Genomic DNA, 18,141 nt, shown 5'->3' on the forward strand with positions numbered 1-18,141 from the left:
TTGTACAGTGAAGCTACTATAAATGCGAAATGTGATTGTAAAAGCTTTATGCTCCTGACGTTCGAGTGGCTGGACCGGGCTTGGGTGGTGATTGCCCAATCAGTGTAGAGGCCCCTCAGCAATAATTCATGCTCACAGCGTGATGTGATGTGTTAATGAGCGCATTATTCACTCACCGTGTCGGTTTTTGGAATTAATAGTAGTGGCAGGACGCGGTGGTCTTCGTCGTCTTAGTCGTCGTTGCCTATCTAATGGGTCGGCAACACCAAACGGAGAGTGGGTAGAAGGGCAAATTCCACTCCCCATTACATACTGGCAGAGAAAACAAGAGCACACAGCTACACACACCGGTTTTGCACTCCACACCGAAAGAATCTTTCGGCCCACATTCGGAAGGCCCACCAAAGGTTTAGCGAAAAGGAAAAGTTTTGCTTTTGCACATTCGGGTCGGGCAAGAGGCCTTCTCCTCCCCCTCTCCAACTTTCGGAAAGGAACACCTCCGTCAACCTTACTGGTTCGAAGGAGACGCAGACCCTTTCCCGTCGCGTCGAAATAGTAGGTCGCGGGCTAGCGCGATCGCGAGCCCAGGAAAAACGGGTTCGCTCGTTCTCCAGCCTGCCCGGTTAGGTTGGTAGGTTTTGAAAATTGAGGCTTTGCAAAAAATGGTCAGACACGCGAGCGATTTCACAAATCTTAAGCCAAACTCTTTTCTGGAACCCTACCCCAGACCGTTTCTTCGACGACTCTCCAACCTGATCGATTGATCGTGTGTCTCATGCGGAGTACTAACTTTGACCCAATAAAGCGTGCCGTTCAGGCACTTGCTAGTGAGTAGGAGGAAGCAAGGTGTAGTTTTGAATCTGATCGAGTCAGAGATCAAGAGAGAAGAGAGTGACGAAAAACGAGGTCTACTGGCCCGATATATCCAATGTGGTCGTGTGTGGTAGGTGGAAAGCTTGGACTTTATAGGCGCTGGCAGATCGATTGTATGGTAAATAGTGATACCGTAGTCTGTAGGTTCCCCCAAACTGCTTTAAATCACCACCTTATGGCAGTTTGATAGTTTGTGGATGAAACAAGAGGAGATCTCAAGACGAAGAAAAGGCTGGAGTTTTCTGTAGGATACTCTCAGTCTAGAGTCAACCCAATCCAATACACTGTCGAGGGGAATTGAAGTTACTTTCATTCGCCGAGCAAAGTCTTCTTTCGATCGGTGGCAAGAGACGCAACGTAGGGCAATATCGCAATATATTAACTTTCGGTAAATTGAACCAATCCAGAGGTTCATTCCAAAGAGGCGAAAAGGGTACGGTAAGGTGGTAAGGCACAGATACATGGAGGCCAGCTGTCTGGCTAAGCTGCTGAGTTAGCTATCTCCTTTGGTTTGCAATCTTCGTCGTGCTTGTGTCGTGCTTGTGGCCTTATGAAGCCGGTGGTGCTGATGTCTGGTGGAGAGTGGCTTAAATATGCTCGGAGGGGGCCCAGACATCGAAACTTCAGGTGGCACAAGAGTCTCAGCCAAGATGGGATCAGCGCCGGTGGACAGTGGTGTGGATGTCGAAATTACCGGTTTTTTTGTTTAGTGTATGTATGTTTGTTCGTTTATTTGTGTCCGTCCCAGTGGCTGGTTGTTGGAACCAGTCTGGACCTGCGGGGTGTCTTCAGATTCCGCCCGTCCGTCCGTACTATCCAAAAGTTTGATCACTTAGATCCCCTCCCTGCGAAATCCCTCCATACGGACTAAAAGAAACTGGTTACGTTGGAAACAAGTTTTTCTGTTGGCGAAATTCGTGTGTCCAACGTGCTGAAGAAGGGGGAAGGTGAGCAGTTTCGAAGATGACAAGAGGGGGACTCAAACTGCGATCAAGAAGATCGCAAACGATAATGTCAACCTGCAAGCAAGCAAAGAGGACCTCCAATTTCTTTTAGAGATCTTGGAGTGTCTTGGAACCTCTCGCTTTCTGTGGAACCTCTCGCTATTTCCTATAGTGTCCCCACGTGCCACGTGACCTTTCCAGGTTGTGTCGGTGCACCTGAATTGACGGTGGTCGTGCGGTTGGAAAGGAAAACCTTCACGATGATCATCATCAATTGGAACCGCGAGCGAACGGAAGCAATTCCGTCCGCGGCTAAACGAAATAATTAAATCCATCCGTTGCGAGCCGTTTCCTCACTCGAGAGGTCGTCGAAAATACTACTGGCATAGAGTACGAGACATACGCGAAGGTAACGCAAAAGGCAGTCAAGTATGAAACCCACAAAAACACAGAATAGATGACGATTGCTGATCGAATGATGATCGTTACGATCTTACGACTTCCATATCCTCCGGTTGCTTTCGATTTCCTTCTCGCCCGCGGCCTAATGAAAGGAAAATGAACGCAGGGTGAGGAAGGGGAGGAAAAGGTTGCAAGCCAACCGATCAATTGAACACCTTCCCTGTGTGCTCTCTCTCCGTGCCATCCACAAACGGTTTCATATACATTTATGCGTATGAGCACACTACTATTCCTTTCCGATTTCCTTCTTTCATTCCGTTTCGCTTACGCTTCCTTTTTCCTGTCTTCCATTCCATTCCACTGGCGTTGCGTTGCGTATCACACGCTAACGCTCATCTCTTCTTCTCTACTGCTGCTCTAGTTGCTGCTGTCTCCTTCCGTGCGCTTCTCAATTGCTTCCTTTCGCTATCCGCGAGTCACGGTGTTTTGCTTTTGCTTTCGTCAGTCGCTGTTTGTTTCGTTTTGGTATTGCTTCGCTTCTCCCATTTGTGCGTGCATTTATTCGTTGTTTTTTCCTCTCATTCTCTTCTTTCCGTAGTTGCTGTGTTTCTCTTCTTTTAAATCGTACTTTTTTCTACTTCTCTTTTTATTTGCTTTCCTTTTCTTTTTATCACTTTGCATGTTTTTTTCCCCACTGTTTCATGATGCTGGGCCACAGCCCAAAGGGGTGTGTTGAACGGGCATGCAGGCAGGCTACTTTACGCAGGTTCAAGAGGGATTGATGATCACCGATGACGATGATCGTGATGATGATCGCGCACAACAGCGTAACTTTCCACGCTGATATCCCCGCTCGTACAATCTTTCCCTGCCATGCGGAGCAAGCGGTTCGCTTTTCTCTAGTTCGCTTTTCCTTTCTATTTCGCTTCCTTTACTTTCTGACCTTCAAATCCCAGATGGTGGGATTTAAGCCCCACGGCGGGAGGGGCGACGGTGGCAGAGCCATGACCCAAAGGCAATATAGCCTATTTCTAGGGGCTTTATCTGTTATTTATTGTATTTTCTTTCTTTCGCTCGCGATCATTCCCCCGCGGCCGCTCTCCCGCGCCCGCTCTCCTGCACCCTTGTGTTGCTGCTGTTGATGATGATGTTGTTAGTTAGTATGATGTGTGTTTTTCATCTCAATGTTTTTCTTGCCCTGCTTCTGCTAGTCGTTACTTGAATGTGTCGTTTTTTCTTGTTGTTGTTGGTACGTGTGGCAATTACCAACATTGGTAACAACTTGTTTTTTTTCAAGCTTCCTTTTTTCATCGCTTCCACGCTTGTCTATTACATTCGAATGGTGTTGGTTTTGTGATGGTTTTGTTCCTCTTTTTCCTCGACAAATCTACCACTCACGCAAGTGTTGTATATATTTCACTCTGCCTATACGTACTTTCGTTTTCTTAGCGCATTACAATTGCGACTCAATAAAGGAAAAATAAACTGAAATGTCTATTTCAATCGCATTCTTTTGAGTGTTTTTTTCTTCCGTAAAATCACCAAAACAGTTCCAAAACAAAATCGGTTGGCTTATTACGTGATCGGTTGTAAAATTCACGGTAGCCGGGTGATGTTTACATTTAATTAAACACAAAAAAACCCGACGAAACAAGTCCCTTCCAAAAATTGTCCAAACTGCCGACAATTGCACAAACTTTAGTTTCACCTTCACCCGTTCGTTGATATGCATAACGCGTGTGTAGCGCAAAAACGCTTTCCAAACTCCGGCCAAAACCCGCGGGACATACATACCCCGACGTATCCAACCCGATGCACCTGCTTATACTTTTCGTTTTTTTTTGCGCTTGTAAAATCATTACTAGAGACGTTACCCGTTTCGAAACATACGGTGCAGTAACAAAAAGAAGAAGAGAACATGTACAGCTACACATTACCCAAAGTACAGGGTGCATTTTACCTCGCGCGACCTTTTCTCTTCACCCCTATTCCCCCTCCTTATACGTTTCATCCTTAGCGCACGATCAAGTTCGGTGTGTGAGCACGTTTTGCACCGAAAAGAGTATTTGGTGATATGACAGAAAATTGATACCGTTCACCCGGAATCCGGGAATGCTCCCCCTATTCTCCCCGATGCGACGCTCCCTTCTGAATTCGATCGTTCAATTTTTTCGTTATTTGAAGCGCCGTGGCGCAATTGCGTATTACTCCAGCCCGGCCCCAACGTCGAGTGAGTGTGTGCTTCCTGGAAGGGTCGTACCACGGTGGGATTCGCTATTTTATGTTTCATTGCTCCGCCCCCCCCCCCCTCAGGAAACTCGTTGAATCTTAAGTTTTGATCCTTATACTTGATCGGGGTTTGCAAGGCGATCGATTTGGTGGTTCGATGTGATTTTCCAACGATTCGTTTCCTTTTTAATGCTTTGGACGATTGAATGACGGAACGAGAAACCAGAGCGTCATTTGGGCTGGCCTCTGGCGGCTTCTTGATATCGGGTTCGGTTGCATTCCGTCCCACCTCCGGGAGGTTGTGTCGAGGCAGCCCTTGTAAGCCGACACCACGGTACTTTTTCAAGGAAATCGGAAATGCAACGAGTACTGGTGTTGCTCCTGCTGCATTTGGTTGCATTGAAACGAATGTTCGTGAATGGGGTTTATAACGTTCTTGAAGCTGGAATGTGCATGCTTTGTGTGGGAGAGGATGCAAAATTGTTTAATTATATAAAATGTATCGATTCAAAGCTGGTGGTGATGCCTTTACGCCCTCTAAATACAATGTACCCAGTGGGCACAGCAGTCTCCGGTTCAGGTTGCGTGTGAGAGATCAATCAATGTCCATGTCACTCCTCCAGGGGAGAAACCAGGAAAAGGATACATTGCCGGGCGCACGACGGGGTCTTTTAAGAGCGCACCAATAAGGACGAGGACAACGAGACGCACCGAGACACACACAGAAACACGCACAACTTACGGAGATGCCTTGTCGTGTGTGGTTCTTTCCTTGACCAATTCCACCACCAAGCCCATGCCAGACGCCTTCCAGTTTCGGTTCTCTGTGTATGTTCGAATCTATTTATTTATATCTGTATGCCACTCTGCCTTGGCCCCTAGGTGCTGTTTCTGTAAAACCAGTTTCAATGTTATTTGTCGCTTTTGAATCTTAGTCTCTCTCCCTTTTTCTCTACCTCTCTTCTCCATTCTCTCTCTCTGTCCCTCTCTCTCCATATCTCCTTCCTTCCCTCACTTTTTGTCTCTTGTTTTGCCCGGACGTGTCTGGGATGTTTGAAGAATTCCCTGTACGACGACGCATTAGACACCGTTTCAACGGCAGGCCAGCAAATTTTGGGACCGAAGCTCAATCATTGAAATAAATACGCACTTTACAATTAACCACAGTTTTGCAGGCCATTACATGAACAGCTACCAGTATGTGTGTGCGTGTGCGCCATGAAGTGGGTTCGGTAGCTTAAATTAAGTAAATTATTGATGTATACTGTACACTGTTCTTGGTCCGCAACGACGCGGGCGGTCATCAATTTTCGTGTTAAGCCGTCTTTTCCCACCTCCATCACACTTCCTCCACTTTCTGCAGTTGAAGACGAACTTCATTAGCCACTCGGGCCATTAGCAGTTAACTGGAAAGGTTACTTCGTTCTTTCGTTCGTTAGTTCGCGCTTCTCTGTAACACAAGAACTTGCGGCTCTAGTGCGTTGAGTGCGTAAGCGCACATGTCACACATCTGATTGGTGGTGGACAAATTTTGTTCGCCCCAGCACAGCAGCCTCTTGTGTCAGATCATATGTGGTAGAGCGCCCTCATTCATGCATGCGTGCCGCCGCCTTATTCTGTTCTCGTCGACGATTTCCATCAATTCCAAAGCGATCGACCAGCAATCGAGATCGGTGAACAAACAATTTTCGAACGCCACTTCATTGAACTAACAAGCTCCGGTGGTTGGTTGGCTGTGAACATGTTACGGACCGTCGCTAGGCGACCTATTTCGTTTCGGTACCGGGCGATGATGCAAAACAGGCAGAGTGAGACAGAGACAGAGAGAGAGAGAGAGCAGCGAGATGAATGAAAGTGCGAGTGAAAACCGAAAGTGGTTCCAATCTAGAACGTTTAGACCGGGCTGCGGGTTGCTGCTGGTGCCGGAACGGTTAAACCCGCGTACGCACTCGGCGTTCCGTCGTGAGTGCGTACGCGCGCGTGTGCGTTAGATCAGAATACGGCCAGAAGATGCATACGGCTCAAAACACGTTAATAAAACAGCTGGCAGAGTTTCTTTAATGATTTAGGGACTTATGGGTGGGCTTTGGAGCGCGGGCAAGACATTAAAATATAATTAAAAAATAATATAGGTAAATAATTCCAACAAAGGTTGGACAAATGGTCACTTACCACAGTACGTCGCTAGGTACTGATTTCGGACGCCTTTTGCAACCATTTTTGCTGCTGTGCTCGACGCCAAGTGGAAGGAAATTACAAAACACACACACAAACACACCCGTTTATCACTCGTTGAACAACGTTCGAAGTACTTGACACTTCAATTATAAGCCTTAAATTGAGCGACAAAGGAACTATCGACACTCTACACTGCTTCACATTCCGGAACCTTGTTCCGGATCAAATGCAGACAACTGGCAGCTCTCCAACAAAAACTCCTTTTCTTGGGAGGATAATTTTCAGCTAGTACTGCTGGGGATTTTCCAAATCCAGCTTGAGTAGTTTCAAACTTTCAACCCCAAATAACAAAAAAAAACACTTTCACTACTCACAGCCACACACTCGAACACTCTTTGTGGGGTTGACACCAATTTGCCAACGTAGTTTATTTTTTATTTTTCGCCAAAACTTTTTCTGTCCGCTATTTTCGGTTTGCCACCATCAAACCGATGCACCGAGCTGGCTGGCTGGCTGGCAGCCGTTTTCTACATCACCTTACCCTGCCGGTGCCCTTTTGGCGGTTTCGGTTTCGTAGAAAACGAGGACGAGGTTGCCACGTATGAGTGTGTGTTACTGGTTGCAAGCGTTCAAAATTATGCAACAACACACTGGTGCAACGCGAACCGTTGTTGCACGCACATATAAGATTCTTCAGCTGCGCTCACGCACGTGACGCCTGGTGGTCGACTTTTCAGGGTTGGTTCTTGGAGTTGCTTATCGTCCGAGCACTGCCCCCAAAACTGCTTCCTCTTGGTGGCCAAATTTCACTTTCACTTTCACTTTTGGGCTTGCTGGGTTGAACAGTGATAGACGGTTTCTCTAAATTTCAAACAGTGAACCAACCCCCTTTCAGTCGCACAATTGTGCGTGCGTCGTGCGTATTTGACGACTTTTCAGAGACGAGTGCGCCAACACACACACTCGGGAGCGTTCGTCACCTTTGGTCTCCGAGTTTGAAAACGAGACTGAGGGTGCCGACGGTACCGGACTCGGTTCCAAATCAGACGGAGGCGACGTACTGCTGTTGCGTTTGCTCACCGCGTTGAAACCGCGCGTGAGCCGGCCTTTTTCTGTGTTATGTGAGAGGGCGTCGTGAGAGCGAAACCGAACCGACCGACTCGACCGAACCGACGTGCGTGCTGCTTACTCACGATCGAGCCGTGGGCGAGAAGCCGTAACGCATACGTGCGTAGCCGCTTGCCGAGGAGGACGATTGCACGCACGGCACGGTACGGCACGCACTGCAGTTCCGATTGCACTGAGGGGGTGACCCCAGGGGGTGAACAGAAAAGGTAAACAAAGAATTAATCATTCACTGTGTGCGTGTGTCTCTCTCTCTGAATTTTGTGCGTCGCTCAATCGATCGTGCTGAGTGTTTGCCGGTATAACACTCCCGGAAAACTACAGTAACGTTCACGCAAACGGCATTAAACTTTAGTTTCTTCCTACACTGCTTACTGGAGCACTTAAACCGCGTAATTGGAACGAACCCCGAACTCTTGCGCTGAATGATGATCGCGATCGTGGCCGCTCGAAGGACGGATGCCGACTGCGATCGTACGCGACCGTGCAGGGACAGATGTAGCCAAACCGCAGCCGCACTACCACCACCACCACCACCGCTCATTACCCACACAACCCGTTCCCGTCGCGCCTCGGAATGGGTGCTGGAGTGATACTACGACCAACGACTGCTGCCGCTGATAATCTTGCTCCTCTCGACGGCCGCTAATGAAGATGATGTGTGGTATTTTTTAACATTATTTACCTCCTCCCTCATTTTCCCGTATCGCTTGTCCCTCTTTGCATGTGTGTGCGTATGGTTGTGAGAACATGAGGAGGTTGTTTTTTGTTTACGTTTTGCTGCCACACTATCTGCTCCTCTCGTGGGCTCGAGGATCTTTGCGGCCGGACTGCAACGATGTTTGGACGTTTTGTTTTCTGTTTCTCGGTCACTGTTGTTAGCAGAGCAAGTGTAAAAGGCAACAATCGCGCAACTGTTGATCATGAACACGCGCAAGAACTTGTGGCGTTTGTGTCGGTGTGCGTACACTGCTTGATTACTCTTTTCTGCTCTTTTTCGCAGTTGCTAATGATCAGCTAAGTCCCACTGCTGCACCAACCGCGAAGCTTATGGAGGCCGATTAGAGGCTGCCGAGCACATGGTTGTTGGGTGGGTTTGTGCTGGTTATAAGAACACCTTTCAATGCACGGTTTCCCTTTCTCTAACACACACTCACACTCTCACGCTTCTCTTGGTTTCCCACTTGCACTTTCCCGTCGATTCTGTGCGTTTCACTCTGCGAACTTTGCACGCACAGGGCATAGGGTTGTGTGGATCGCGGAACCGCACGCGCAAGCGGGAGCTATATCCGCACCGTTTCTCTATCGTTTGTGGACTAAAAAAACCTTCTCCCAGCGAGTGTGACTGAGTACTACTACACGCAGCCGGCCACCGCCGCCGTCTGGCTGTGGCGCTCCAAGTACACGCGGCCGCAATTGCGCTTTGCTCTCGCGTATTCTCAGTGCGTTTTTTCAGTCTTCTCGCGTATACACGCAACGCGCACATATACGCAAGCGAAGTACGGCAAAGACGGCGGCTTTGGAGCGTTGGAATCGGTTGCGAGAGCGCCGCGAGAACTGAAGAGAACGCTGGCAAGGTTCCGCTGCACCCCCCGGGTTGCGCGGCCACACGGAGTCACTCACGTTGTCGCTGGGGTATGTTTGCGCATGGAAAAGGGTGCCAAGAGAGAAAGAGATAGATAGAGATAGAAAGAGAAGGAGATAAAGAGAGACGGATATAGAGAGTTACATAGGATAGGGAGGAGGAGAGAGGATTGAGGAGGGAAGGTTGGATACTAGAGTAAAATAGGAGAAGTGAGGTGCGAGACTCTATCCAGTATCTAGCATGTTGAAAAGATAATGGGGAAGTTCGGTGGAAGTCCGTTGGAAGGGTCGTGCGTGTCGTCGTGCTGTGACGTCATCGAGCGGGCTGCGTTCTGCTGCGCTAGGGTATGTCTGTGCGGGAGTGGTGGAATTAGGAAACGAAAAAGAGAACAATACAGTAAAACGTAGGTTTATAACAAATCTAGATATTGGGTGTTGGTTGGGTGCGTATGATAGCACTTTCCGTTTCTCGCACGCACTCGGCGACGGCCAGACGTGGACAAGTGCAATCGACAACGGGAAGCTGATTGTTGTTAATTTGTGGTTCGAAAACTAATGGGCTTAGGGGCACAAAGAGTTACATGCATGTGCGATGTATTTCAATGTAGGTTTTCAATTTAACAATCATTAAAATCGTACTATGTCTGAGTGGTAATGCGGTAATTTATTTATTATTGCCTTCTAATTAGAGACTTTGTGATAAGATAATCACGTTGGTCATTTAAGTTTATTGGCACTTACGTTACAAACCTAATAGAAAAGTGCCTATTTTCATGAACCTTTAAATGGGTTCGTTTGCGTTTGAAATTTGTTTCTATCTCTAAAATAATATGAAGATTAAGTCACGTTGCTGTTCCTACGTAGCTTTAACGAGGTATTTTTGCTATGGGGTATCTGACATTGTTCATAATTTAAACCGTTTAACTGAACTGAACTAAAAATATGTCCACGATAATTTATGAACAATAAACAAGAAACAGGAAGAAATGATGCTATAAGACATCCATTTTGTTTGATGTTACATTGTTAGTTCCTTAAAAACAAGGCTTTGATTCTGGATTGAAGGACGCATTCATGTTTCCCCTGTTTCTGGTTGTTACATCTCATTCGCATCAAACGAACGCTGTTGCGCAGCGGAAGCCAATTTAAGTTTTGCTCCTTTTTTGAAAACACAAAAACACTCCACAATCAGAGCGGTACTTCCTTTGCTCAACACCGGGTAGTTCTTTTTTAAACGCGGTTTAACAACGTTCAAAATACAGCCAATCGTTTTTCCACTGATTTGTGCTATCGGTCGTAATAATCTATTAACGAGCTGGGTAGTTTTGCTTTATTTTGTTGTCCGTATCACCGCAGCGGAATGTCTCTTGCTACAACACAAAAAAAAGATGCTTTTCCTCAAAAAGAGCATTGGCTGGTCTTACGAAATTTCAAATCAGTGCTATACACTTGCTTATGTATTCTGCGGGTCAGCATGCATAATCAGTATAAGTATTGTATCGGTTTTGGTCGTTTTGCGTAGCTGGCAGATGCCGATAAGTTAGCTGGACGTTGCTATGGCCTAATTCGGAGCAGTTGCAATCAATGCAATCTGGTAGAGCACGTTCCGCTTCATCAGTCGTTGCTCCGAAATAATGAGTTAAAAAAGGAAAACTGGTCCTAATTAAAGGCTGTATTATGTAGCTGCAGAGTTCTATTTTCTCCTGCATCCTGTATGCATTCGTCAAAAAGGTCAAACGAAACGCTTTTATGTTGAGTCAGTGGCCTTGTTTGTTTATAATCAATGATGGACAATGTATGCAAATGCTGTCATCCATTAATTGGTAGGTCGGCCTATGATCGTACTGCTCCTTATGACGGCTAGCTTTCCGTTGCTATTATTAATATACCCTGCGCTATAAAATGATGCTGATGTGTTTCTAACAGTTAATATAAGTCATCGGAAACATCACTTCCACAACCTAATCAATTGATGCCCTTTTTTGGCGCATTTCATACATGTTTGCTCGTTTGGACGTTAACACACGGCTGTCACGGCTCGCCTGGAGGCAAAATTTGTGTGGCTTATCAATTCAATCAACGGGCAATTAGAATATCGTTAGAAAATCGAAACCAAATCGCAATATTGTGTGCGCCGATACCGAAACACCCAGTTTCCTCGCATTCTAATTTTCAACGACCGCATTCAACATGGGGCGGTGGGCGTTCCATTCCGATCAATCTAATGATCGATGATGTACATATCAACTCACAAACACATACACCACATGCTGTCGAATGCAACGGCTGCAAGCGCGTTCGCGCAGCTGAAATCACGTATTTCCCATATAACATAAAAATGTTTGCTTCGCAACTGCCATATGGGCATCAACCTTAACATCTCCCGCTCCCCTTTGCTCCGGGTTTGGTAGGGTGCGGTTTCTATTTGGTTGATTTGGTACGCCGTCTGAACATCGGTTAGCGGTAACAATCTAAAATAGAATGCACTTGCAGTAGACGTTTGTTGCAGCAGACTGGCGGCGTCCGGTGGTGAGTTTCGGGTAGGACGATCGTCTCTCGCTGGGGAGGAAGATAACGGGGTAGTCCGGCGACCTAATGTCAGCGAATCGGGGCTTCAATAAAAGAACCATTTGGTCGCCTCGGAGAACCGTGGGTGGGGGGAGTGGGAGAGTTGAGGGGATGATGCCGTGGTGCAACATTTTAACTCAACCCCAACCAATTGCCAATCGTATCCGACTCGACAGACAGCCGCAGCCGCACTAATAATCATCAATAAAATTTTGCAAACTCTGTTCCCTTTTGATGCCGGTTACACGCATATGGTGGCAACTAATATGATATTAGAAGCGGAAAAAGAACGCCACTGTAATATCAATAAATTTAGTGATAAGATCGTATACAGTCGTACTATGTTGCGAGAAGAATACATTGAAAAGCATATCGAATTGCAACAGGCAAATTTATCCGCTGCACCTTTTGTCTTTGTCTTTTTCGTTTTAGTTATTTATAACGTCTGGACGCACTGTTGGCAGTCTGCCAAAACTGGGACACTGAATCGATACCGTCCCTCCTATCCACTTACCTTCAGTATGCGTTGATCTAAATTACATCTTGCCGTCTCACTCGCTCCAACTGCTGCACGCGCACACACAGTCACCAATACAGCAACAAAAACCGTAGTCCATTTGACTAGACAACACTAATTGCAGCATTGCAGCCCAGATCGTACGCACATTCCGTTACCGTTTGCTAGTGCCGCAAGTGCTATCACATCACTCTTTCATCTATGGTGCAACTATTACCCGAAGGAAGGATAAAAACTGTCAGTACTTTCACTTATAGACGGCGAGACCAATGTTTACGTTTGCATTGTGCAGAGATTGTTTTTGTTGCCAACAGCCGACAACTGGTAAACGACTTTCTTTCACAGTTTGACAGTTCGTGAGTGTACGTCGAATGAGCAGAATGAGTGTTCTCATGCAAAAAAAACAACACTAAGGGAGTATTCTAACTGTGAGTGCGTTAGAAATGCATAGTATATTTTTGTGTTAGTTTATCGTTTTACTATCGAATATGTGGTACTTCATAAAGAGAAACGATTGTCTATAACATATGTAATTTGTTGAATTATTAATAAAAAAAGTGTTTAAAAATTCTTTCTCACCGAACTCAATTTGGAACGAAGCAAATGAGTTACTTCTAAGGCATGCGCATTTCAACACCCCATCTGACCGTCGCGTGCCCTCGCACGTTTGAACCGCTCATTTGAACCGCTGCACGGGGAAGGTCGAAAAAGAAAAAGCACCAGCAACAAAAATTCGTTTGAACTGCATTTACTCCTCTGTTAACGTCCAATATTACCATTTTTTTTTGCAAGAGTGACCCGCTTGTGGTATGGCTCCGGTCGTCAATATCGCCCGGTCATCGCCGGTTTGGCCTCGTTTCGATGTACTGCAGTGGTACGGTCGTTCTTCTACATCCGTACGTTGACTCATGCCAACACTTACTGCCGCACACAATAACGGGACTGAATGGTGTGCAAAAAAGCATGGGCCCACCCCATTTCTCATCTCATTTGTACTGAAATGTAATGATTTTGTTTTTGTTTTTGATCCAAAAAAAGATGGCTACGGAAAAAGTGTTGTAGACAGCAGCGAAAGCTCCATGACGTTGCGCAAGACGCGTAGATGACGATGTTCGCTTTTGAAATCGCGCCCTAAGATAGGAGGCCTTCTTGTCAAACGGGAACTGATGGAGGCGGATGGTCCTTCATCTCCGAGGGCGTTGTTTGGTTTGAGTGCAAAATTATGTCAATGTGAAAATGAACGGTACATTGAGAATCGTGTCACGTATTTATCACGATCAAATGTTGTCCTAGCGCCCTGTCGAGACTTCGCTAGATAATTTTGAGATGCAAGCATTGCGCGTGCTGGATGTCTATGGAAAGGACTTAACGAAGAGAAACAGTACAGCTTGTTGCTAACATTGTTGAATATTTAAGGATCAATCGCAAAGAAAAAAAAATGCGTTACAAGTAGATTGTAACTTAGCATGGCGTTAGGTTTCAATAAAATGCTAACCACTAGAGCATACAGGAGGTAATATTATTGAAATGTAAGAGGTTTAAAGATATTCTGGAACACAACATTGTTACAGACACATCAATAACGGGCTTTTAGGTACTTTCCTGTCACGTGGCCACGAGGCAAAAGAAATGAGCATTGTATTACAATATCCGTTACAAATAGATACGGTTTTAGGGATGTGTTTGTTGGAATAGAAATTGTACATTCATCTCACGTTCTCGTAAACGATTATGGGCTTTAACGAAATTAAGTACTCATTACCGCACAGTTAATCGTTGTAAGCAGTATCTGCTTTGTAGACATGAAATACTTTTTTCGGTTGTTGCCTCCAGGCGGAAGGTTGGAGAATCCCATCAAATGGTAATGAACGGAAGACAACCGCCATTTGACCTTGTGTACTGTGGGACATAAAATTAAGCTTTTTATATGTGGTTATCGTCTGTCAGAGGATTTTTTTTATAGTAGATTTGTATTTTTCAGAAAATGATTTCACGTGAATGTTTATTTTGTGTCGTTTACTTCTCCATAATGCGTTCTATTTCATGGAAGGTTTTACCCTTAGTTTCTGGCATTGCCAACAACACAAACAACATGCCCAGGAGGGAACAGATTGCAAAGAATAGCAACAACCCATACATGCCAAAAACAATACTGAGTGTTGAAAAGTACTGGAAGAGAAAGCGGAAAAGTTGATGTTGAAAACTAATTCTACCAAGAAATATCAAAATCCTTTTATACCTTCAGCGCAATAAATGCAAACGTCCAGTTCGTCACCATGCATAAGGTGGTTGCGAATCCTTTGATCTGTAAAGTAATCAAAGGTTGTTTTGAATACCGCAAAGCAAGCAATAGAATTGAACAGTCGTTCATAGATCATACCTTTTGTGGCATGATTTCCGCCAGCACAACGAACGGCATCGTTCCGACGCCTACTGTGCCAATGAAAACGATTACGGAGAAGCAAACCAAAGGCAGCCAGCTGAACGACGTTAGATCGTACCCTAGCTCCTGACCGTAGCAGTACGACGCAAAGACACTCTGTCCGAGTGTCAACCCAACGGACGAGATGAGTAGCAGGATCTGGCCCAGTTTTTGGGGTTTCACAGAATGAAAGAATAATAAGAGAGGATTGCATTTGAAGATGTAGTTCCGTTGCTCCAGAATTTGGAGCTTGGTGCTGGGAGTTCCGTGTTGGAAGAGCACATACCTTTCGACCTATACGGTCCACTAGCAGCGTGCAGACGTAGCACCCGATGAGCTGAATCAACCCGACCACAATGACCGACAGGCTGGGCGATAGATTCAGCACCGAGCCAGACTCGGCAAATACCGACTGGGCATAGTTCATCATGTAGAAGCAACCGCAGAACTGATTCAGCGCCATCAGTGTCAGGCAGATTAGCAAGCCAAGCTGTGCATGGCGGCTCGCTAGAAAATGAATGCAAAAAGGGAAAGAAAACCCCGCCCGTTTTAATATCCGTTTTGGTGAAAAAAGGCATAGAAAAGGATATTGGGAATTTTAACTGAAATCGCTCCACGATAGCACGGTTGCGTCCTTGGCGTGTACGCTCTGTAGCAGCTGAAGCTCACGGACGTACTCATCCTCCCCGATAGTGTCCTTTTCCGACCGGATGCCACGGAAGAAGCGCAATGAGCGTTCGGCAGCCTGGAACGATGGGGTGTTACAAAAAAAACTCGATTAAGGAAGTCTTCTAGAGTAAAGCGGAGGAGAATTGATAAGCTTACCGCAAGCTTTTGCACCTTGGCTAAATGGGACGGAGTTTCGGGCAGGAAACAGAAGGTTGCGAGAAAAAACACTGGAATGCTGACGGAGACCCACGGGATGGTGTAATAATGCAGCAGTGCACCGGCAAGATATGCAAACTCCACGCCCAGACAACACGACAGGATGAGCAACGAGGACAGCGTACCTCGGTGACTGTTGGAAAGAAAAGAGAGAAAAAAAACAATACAGGCGGTCCCCCAGATATACGGTACCTCTTATACGCAGATTCGGAAATACGCGGATTTCTAAATTTAACAGTTCTTTGAACAAATTGAATTGTTTTCACATATCTAAAACCACCCCCTACTTGCAAAATTACACTAAGATTAGTGATGTTTTGGCTGGCAATTCGACTTACGCGGAAATTCGAGATACGCGATATTTTGCGGCCGTTTTCGGTCCCCGTTAACCGTGTATCTCGGAGCCTGCTTGTATTTCAATGTTATCGGTTGTAACGAACGTATTTGAATTTGTCCTTACCTTGTGCAGGCTATTTCGGACACGTAGAGTGGGGTTACGACAAACTCAATACCACCCGCCAGCCCACCGAGAAAGCGAGCTCCCATCAGATAGCCGGGATGATTGGCCACGATGACCAGCACCCAGCACACGACCAACGGCAGTCCCGCTATCCAAGCCGTCCACTTGCGTCCGAGCCGGTCCACAATCGCACCACCGACGAGCGTACCGACAATCCCACCCAGACAGAGGGCGCCACCGATCCAGGACGCTTGCTGCAGCGTAATGGCTCCCGACTCCAGCAGCCTCTCATCACCGGCGGATGTCTGCAGCGTGGGCAGAGCGGACGAGGACCAGCCACTGATCATTCCATAGCTAACACCGAGTAGATTCACTGACCAGGAAGTAAAGAAATTAAGGAAGAACCAGCGGCACGATAAGTCTACGGACGCACTTTGTGTGGTGAGTAAATAACTGCTGGACACAGTTGTTTTCACTTATCATGGGCTTTAAATTACAGTGTGCTGAGGCGACCGTCGCCTAGCAACGGTATCATTTTGGTAAACAATTATGCTGGAAAAGCTGTCTTATTGTTGGTTGGGCGCACAAAAACGTACTTCCGGGCGTGTGGCAGCACTAAATAATTAAAATGCAAATCAGCTTCGAATCTCGGGTCGAAAATCAAACTGCTTCAATCAACTGCAAGCTTCAACTTTGGAACTCACAAGATGCACACAAAAGCAACAGTGCATGATTATGCCTGTTTCCGGTATGTGTGTGTGTAGTTGGATCCATGTGCATGGCACAAACTAGAGACAGCTTGCAACACAGATTGCTACTGTTTGTGTGCTTTATGCAACTCCGGGTTCGTTTTCGAGATCTGCATCACCGATATTAAACGGAGCTTAAGTAGGCTAAAACCCGGTTTTCGTGAGCTCGTCAACACTCCAAATCGGTGCGATTTTCCCTCGCTGGTGATGCTTTTTGAAAGTAGTTGTGGCGGTTTTTGACGTTTCGAGCAAGGGTTTTTGCGAGGGATGGCCGCCAAAAAGCTCGCCTTGCCCTGCGGGAAGCAAATTGGTTTATTTATACCTTCTTGCCAACAGCCCGAGCCCCGAGCGAATGTGTGTGCGTTTTTTTAAAGTTCACTTAGGTAACTAGGTAAAGAACAGGGTCGAAACATCCGAATCCAGAACTGCCGTTTGTTAAAAGCATATTTTTAATGGAATCTTTTGGCGTTGCACAAAACACTCAAAATCATAGTGTTTGGAGTGAAGTAAGCTTTCGGTTATGTTGCCTTTTTTGTTAGATTTAGACGGAAAAAAGCAATTTCAATTAAGTATGGCAGAAAGGAATAATTTCTTACAACACGTTGAATGCGTTTTCCACATGCATGTGAAAGGTGGGAAATTTATCGCTCACTAAACATGCACGCAGACACCATCAGCTTCCGAATTTGCCAATTTCAATTCATACCCTTGTCCCAAAACATGAGTATTACACAGCCCATTAAATCACAAATTGTTCCTGTCACACCAGGCACACTAACGAACCTAAAACGGTGGCCATATATTGCCGCAGCACACCCACATGGCCCATCGTGGTGCGGTAGTTTGTCACGCGGAGGTAATGAACCTGCCCTGGTTGGTCTCACTGTTCTGCTCTGTCGTCCTGGTGCGCTCGCGGGCTACTACACCCGCGTCGTCGATGAAGCTATGGAGTTAGGCTGCCAGTCCGTCTTGCCGAGCACTGGCAGTCTATCTGTGGCGGTGTTTACTCTGATAAACAGCTGGCCGCAGGGCCCGAGTTGTTCACTCTGCTTACGCGCGGCCCGTGTGGCCAGTTTACACTGTCTTTGGGTTTTGATTTATGCACCGTCCGGCAACGACCGGACAGCATCAGCCATCCGTCAGGGCTTTGTGCCTTTAGCAGGGGGTTTGGGGTGCCTAACGATTTCGGCAAGTGTGTGTTCATC

The 18,141-nt window shown here is 46.3% G+C and overlaps 3 protein-coding genes across 4 annotated transcripts in view; 1 reads left to right on the forward strand and 2 right to left on the reverse strand.

The window, feature by feature from the left end:
- The window catches only part of LOC1278211 (uncharacterized), a 31,160-nt gene extending 18,372 nt beyond the window's left edge, over nucleotides 1-12,788 (reverse strand). The window contains exons 1-2 of the mRNA XM_061662140.1: nucleotides 12,418-12,788; nucleotides 6,621-9,686 (exon numbers count right to left, since the gene is read on the reverse strand). Of these exons, the coding sequence (XP_061518124.1) occupies nucleotides 6,621-6,666 (46 nt within the window). The 5' untranslated portion in view covers nucleotides 6,667-9,686; nucleotides 12,418-12,788. The remainder of the gene's footprint in view (nucleotides 1-6,620; nucleotides 9,687-12,417) is intronic.
- A 1,599-nt stretch (nucleotides 12,789-14,387) lies between these two features.
- Nucleotides 14,388-17,964, reverse strand: LOC3291583 (facilitated trehalose transporter Tret1). 2 transcript variants are annotated; one of them, XM_061653257.1, is made up of 8 exons: nucleotides 17,720-17,964; nucleotides 16,188-16,560; nucleotides 15,668-15,860; nucleotides 15,520-15,587; nucleotides 15,129-15,349; nucleotides 14,801-15,001; nucleotides 14,660-14,725; nucleotides 14,388-14,589 (listed from the first exon to the last, which is right to left on the reverse strand). In XM_061653257.1, the coding sequence occupies exons 1-8, from the start codon at nucleotides 17,763-17,765 to the stop codon at nucleotides 14,480-14,482; spliced, it is 1,278 nt and encodes a 425-aa protein (XP_061509241.1). In that variant the 5' UTR covers nucleotides 17,766-17,964; the 3' UTR covers nucleotides 14,388-14,479. The 2 variants fall into 2 exon arrangements, with proteins under 2 accessions (XP_061509241.1, XP_061509240.1); XM_061653256.1 differs by having other exon boundaries at nucleotides 15,446-15,587; nucleotides 17,720-17,962.
- Nucleotides 16,610-18,141, forward strand: part of LOC1278206 (zwei Ig domain protein zig-8) — a 63,163-nt gene continuing 61,631 nt past the window's right edge. Inside the window, exon 1 of the mRNA XM_061653263.1 lies at nucleotides 16,610-16,628. The gene's annotated coding sequence lies outside the window, so the exon portion shown is untranslated. The remainder of the gene's footprint in view (nucleotides 16,629-18,141) is intronic.

This window comes from Anopheles gambiae, chromosome 3 (genome assembly GCF_943734735.2).
Source record: "Anopheles gambiae chromosome 3, idAnoGambNW_F1_1, whole genome shotgun sequence".
Classification (NCBI taxonomy): domain Eukaryota; kingdom Metazoa; phylum Arthropoda; class Insecta; order Diptera; family Culicidae; genus Anopheles; species Anopheles gambiae.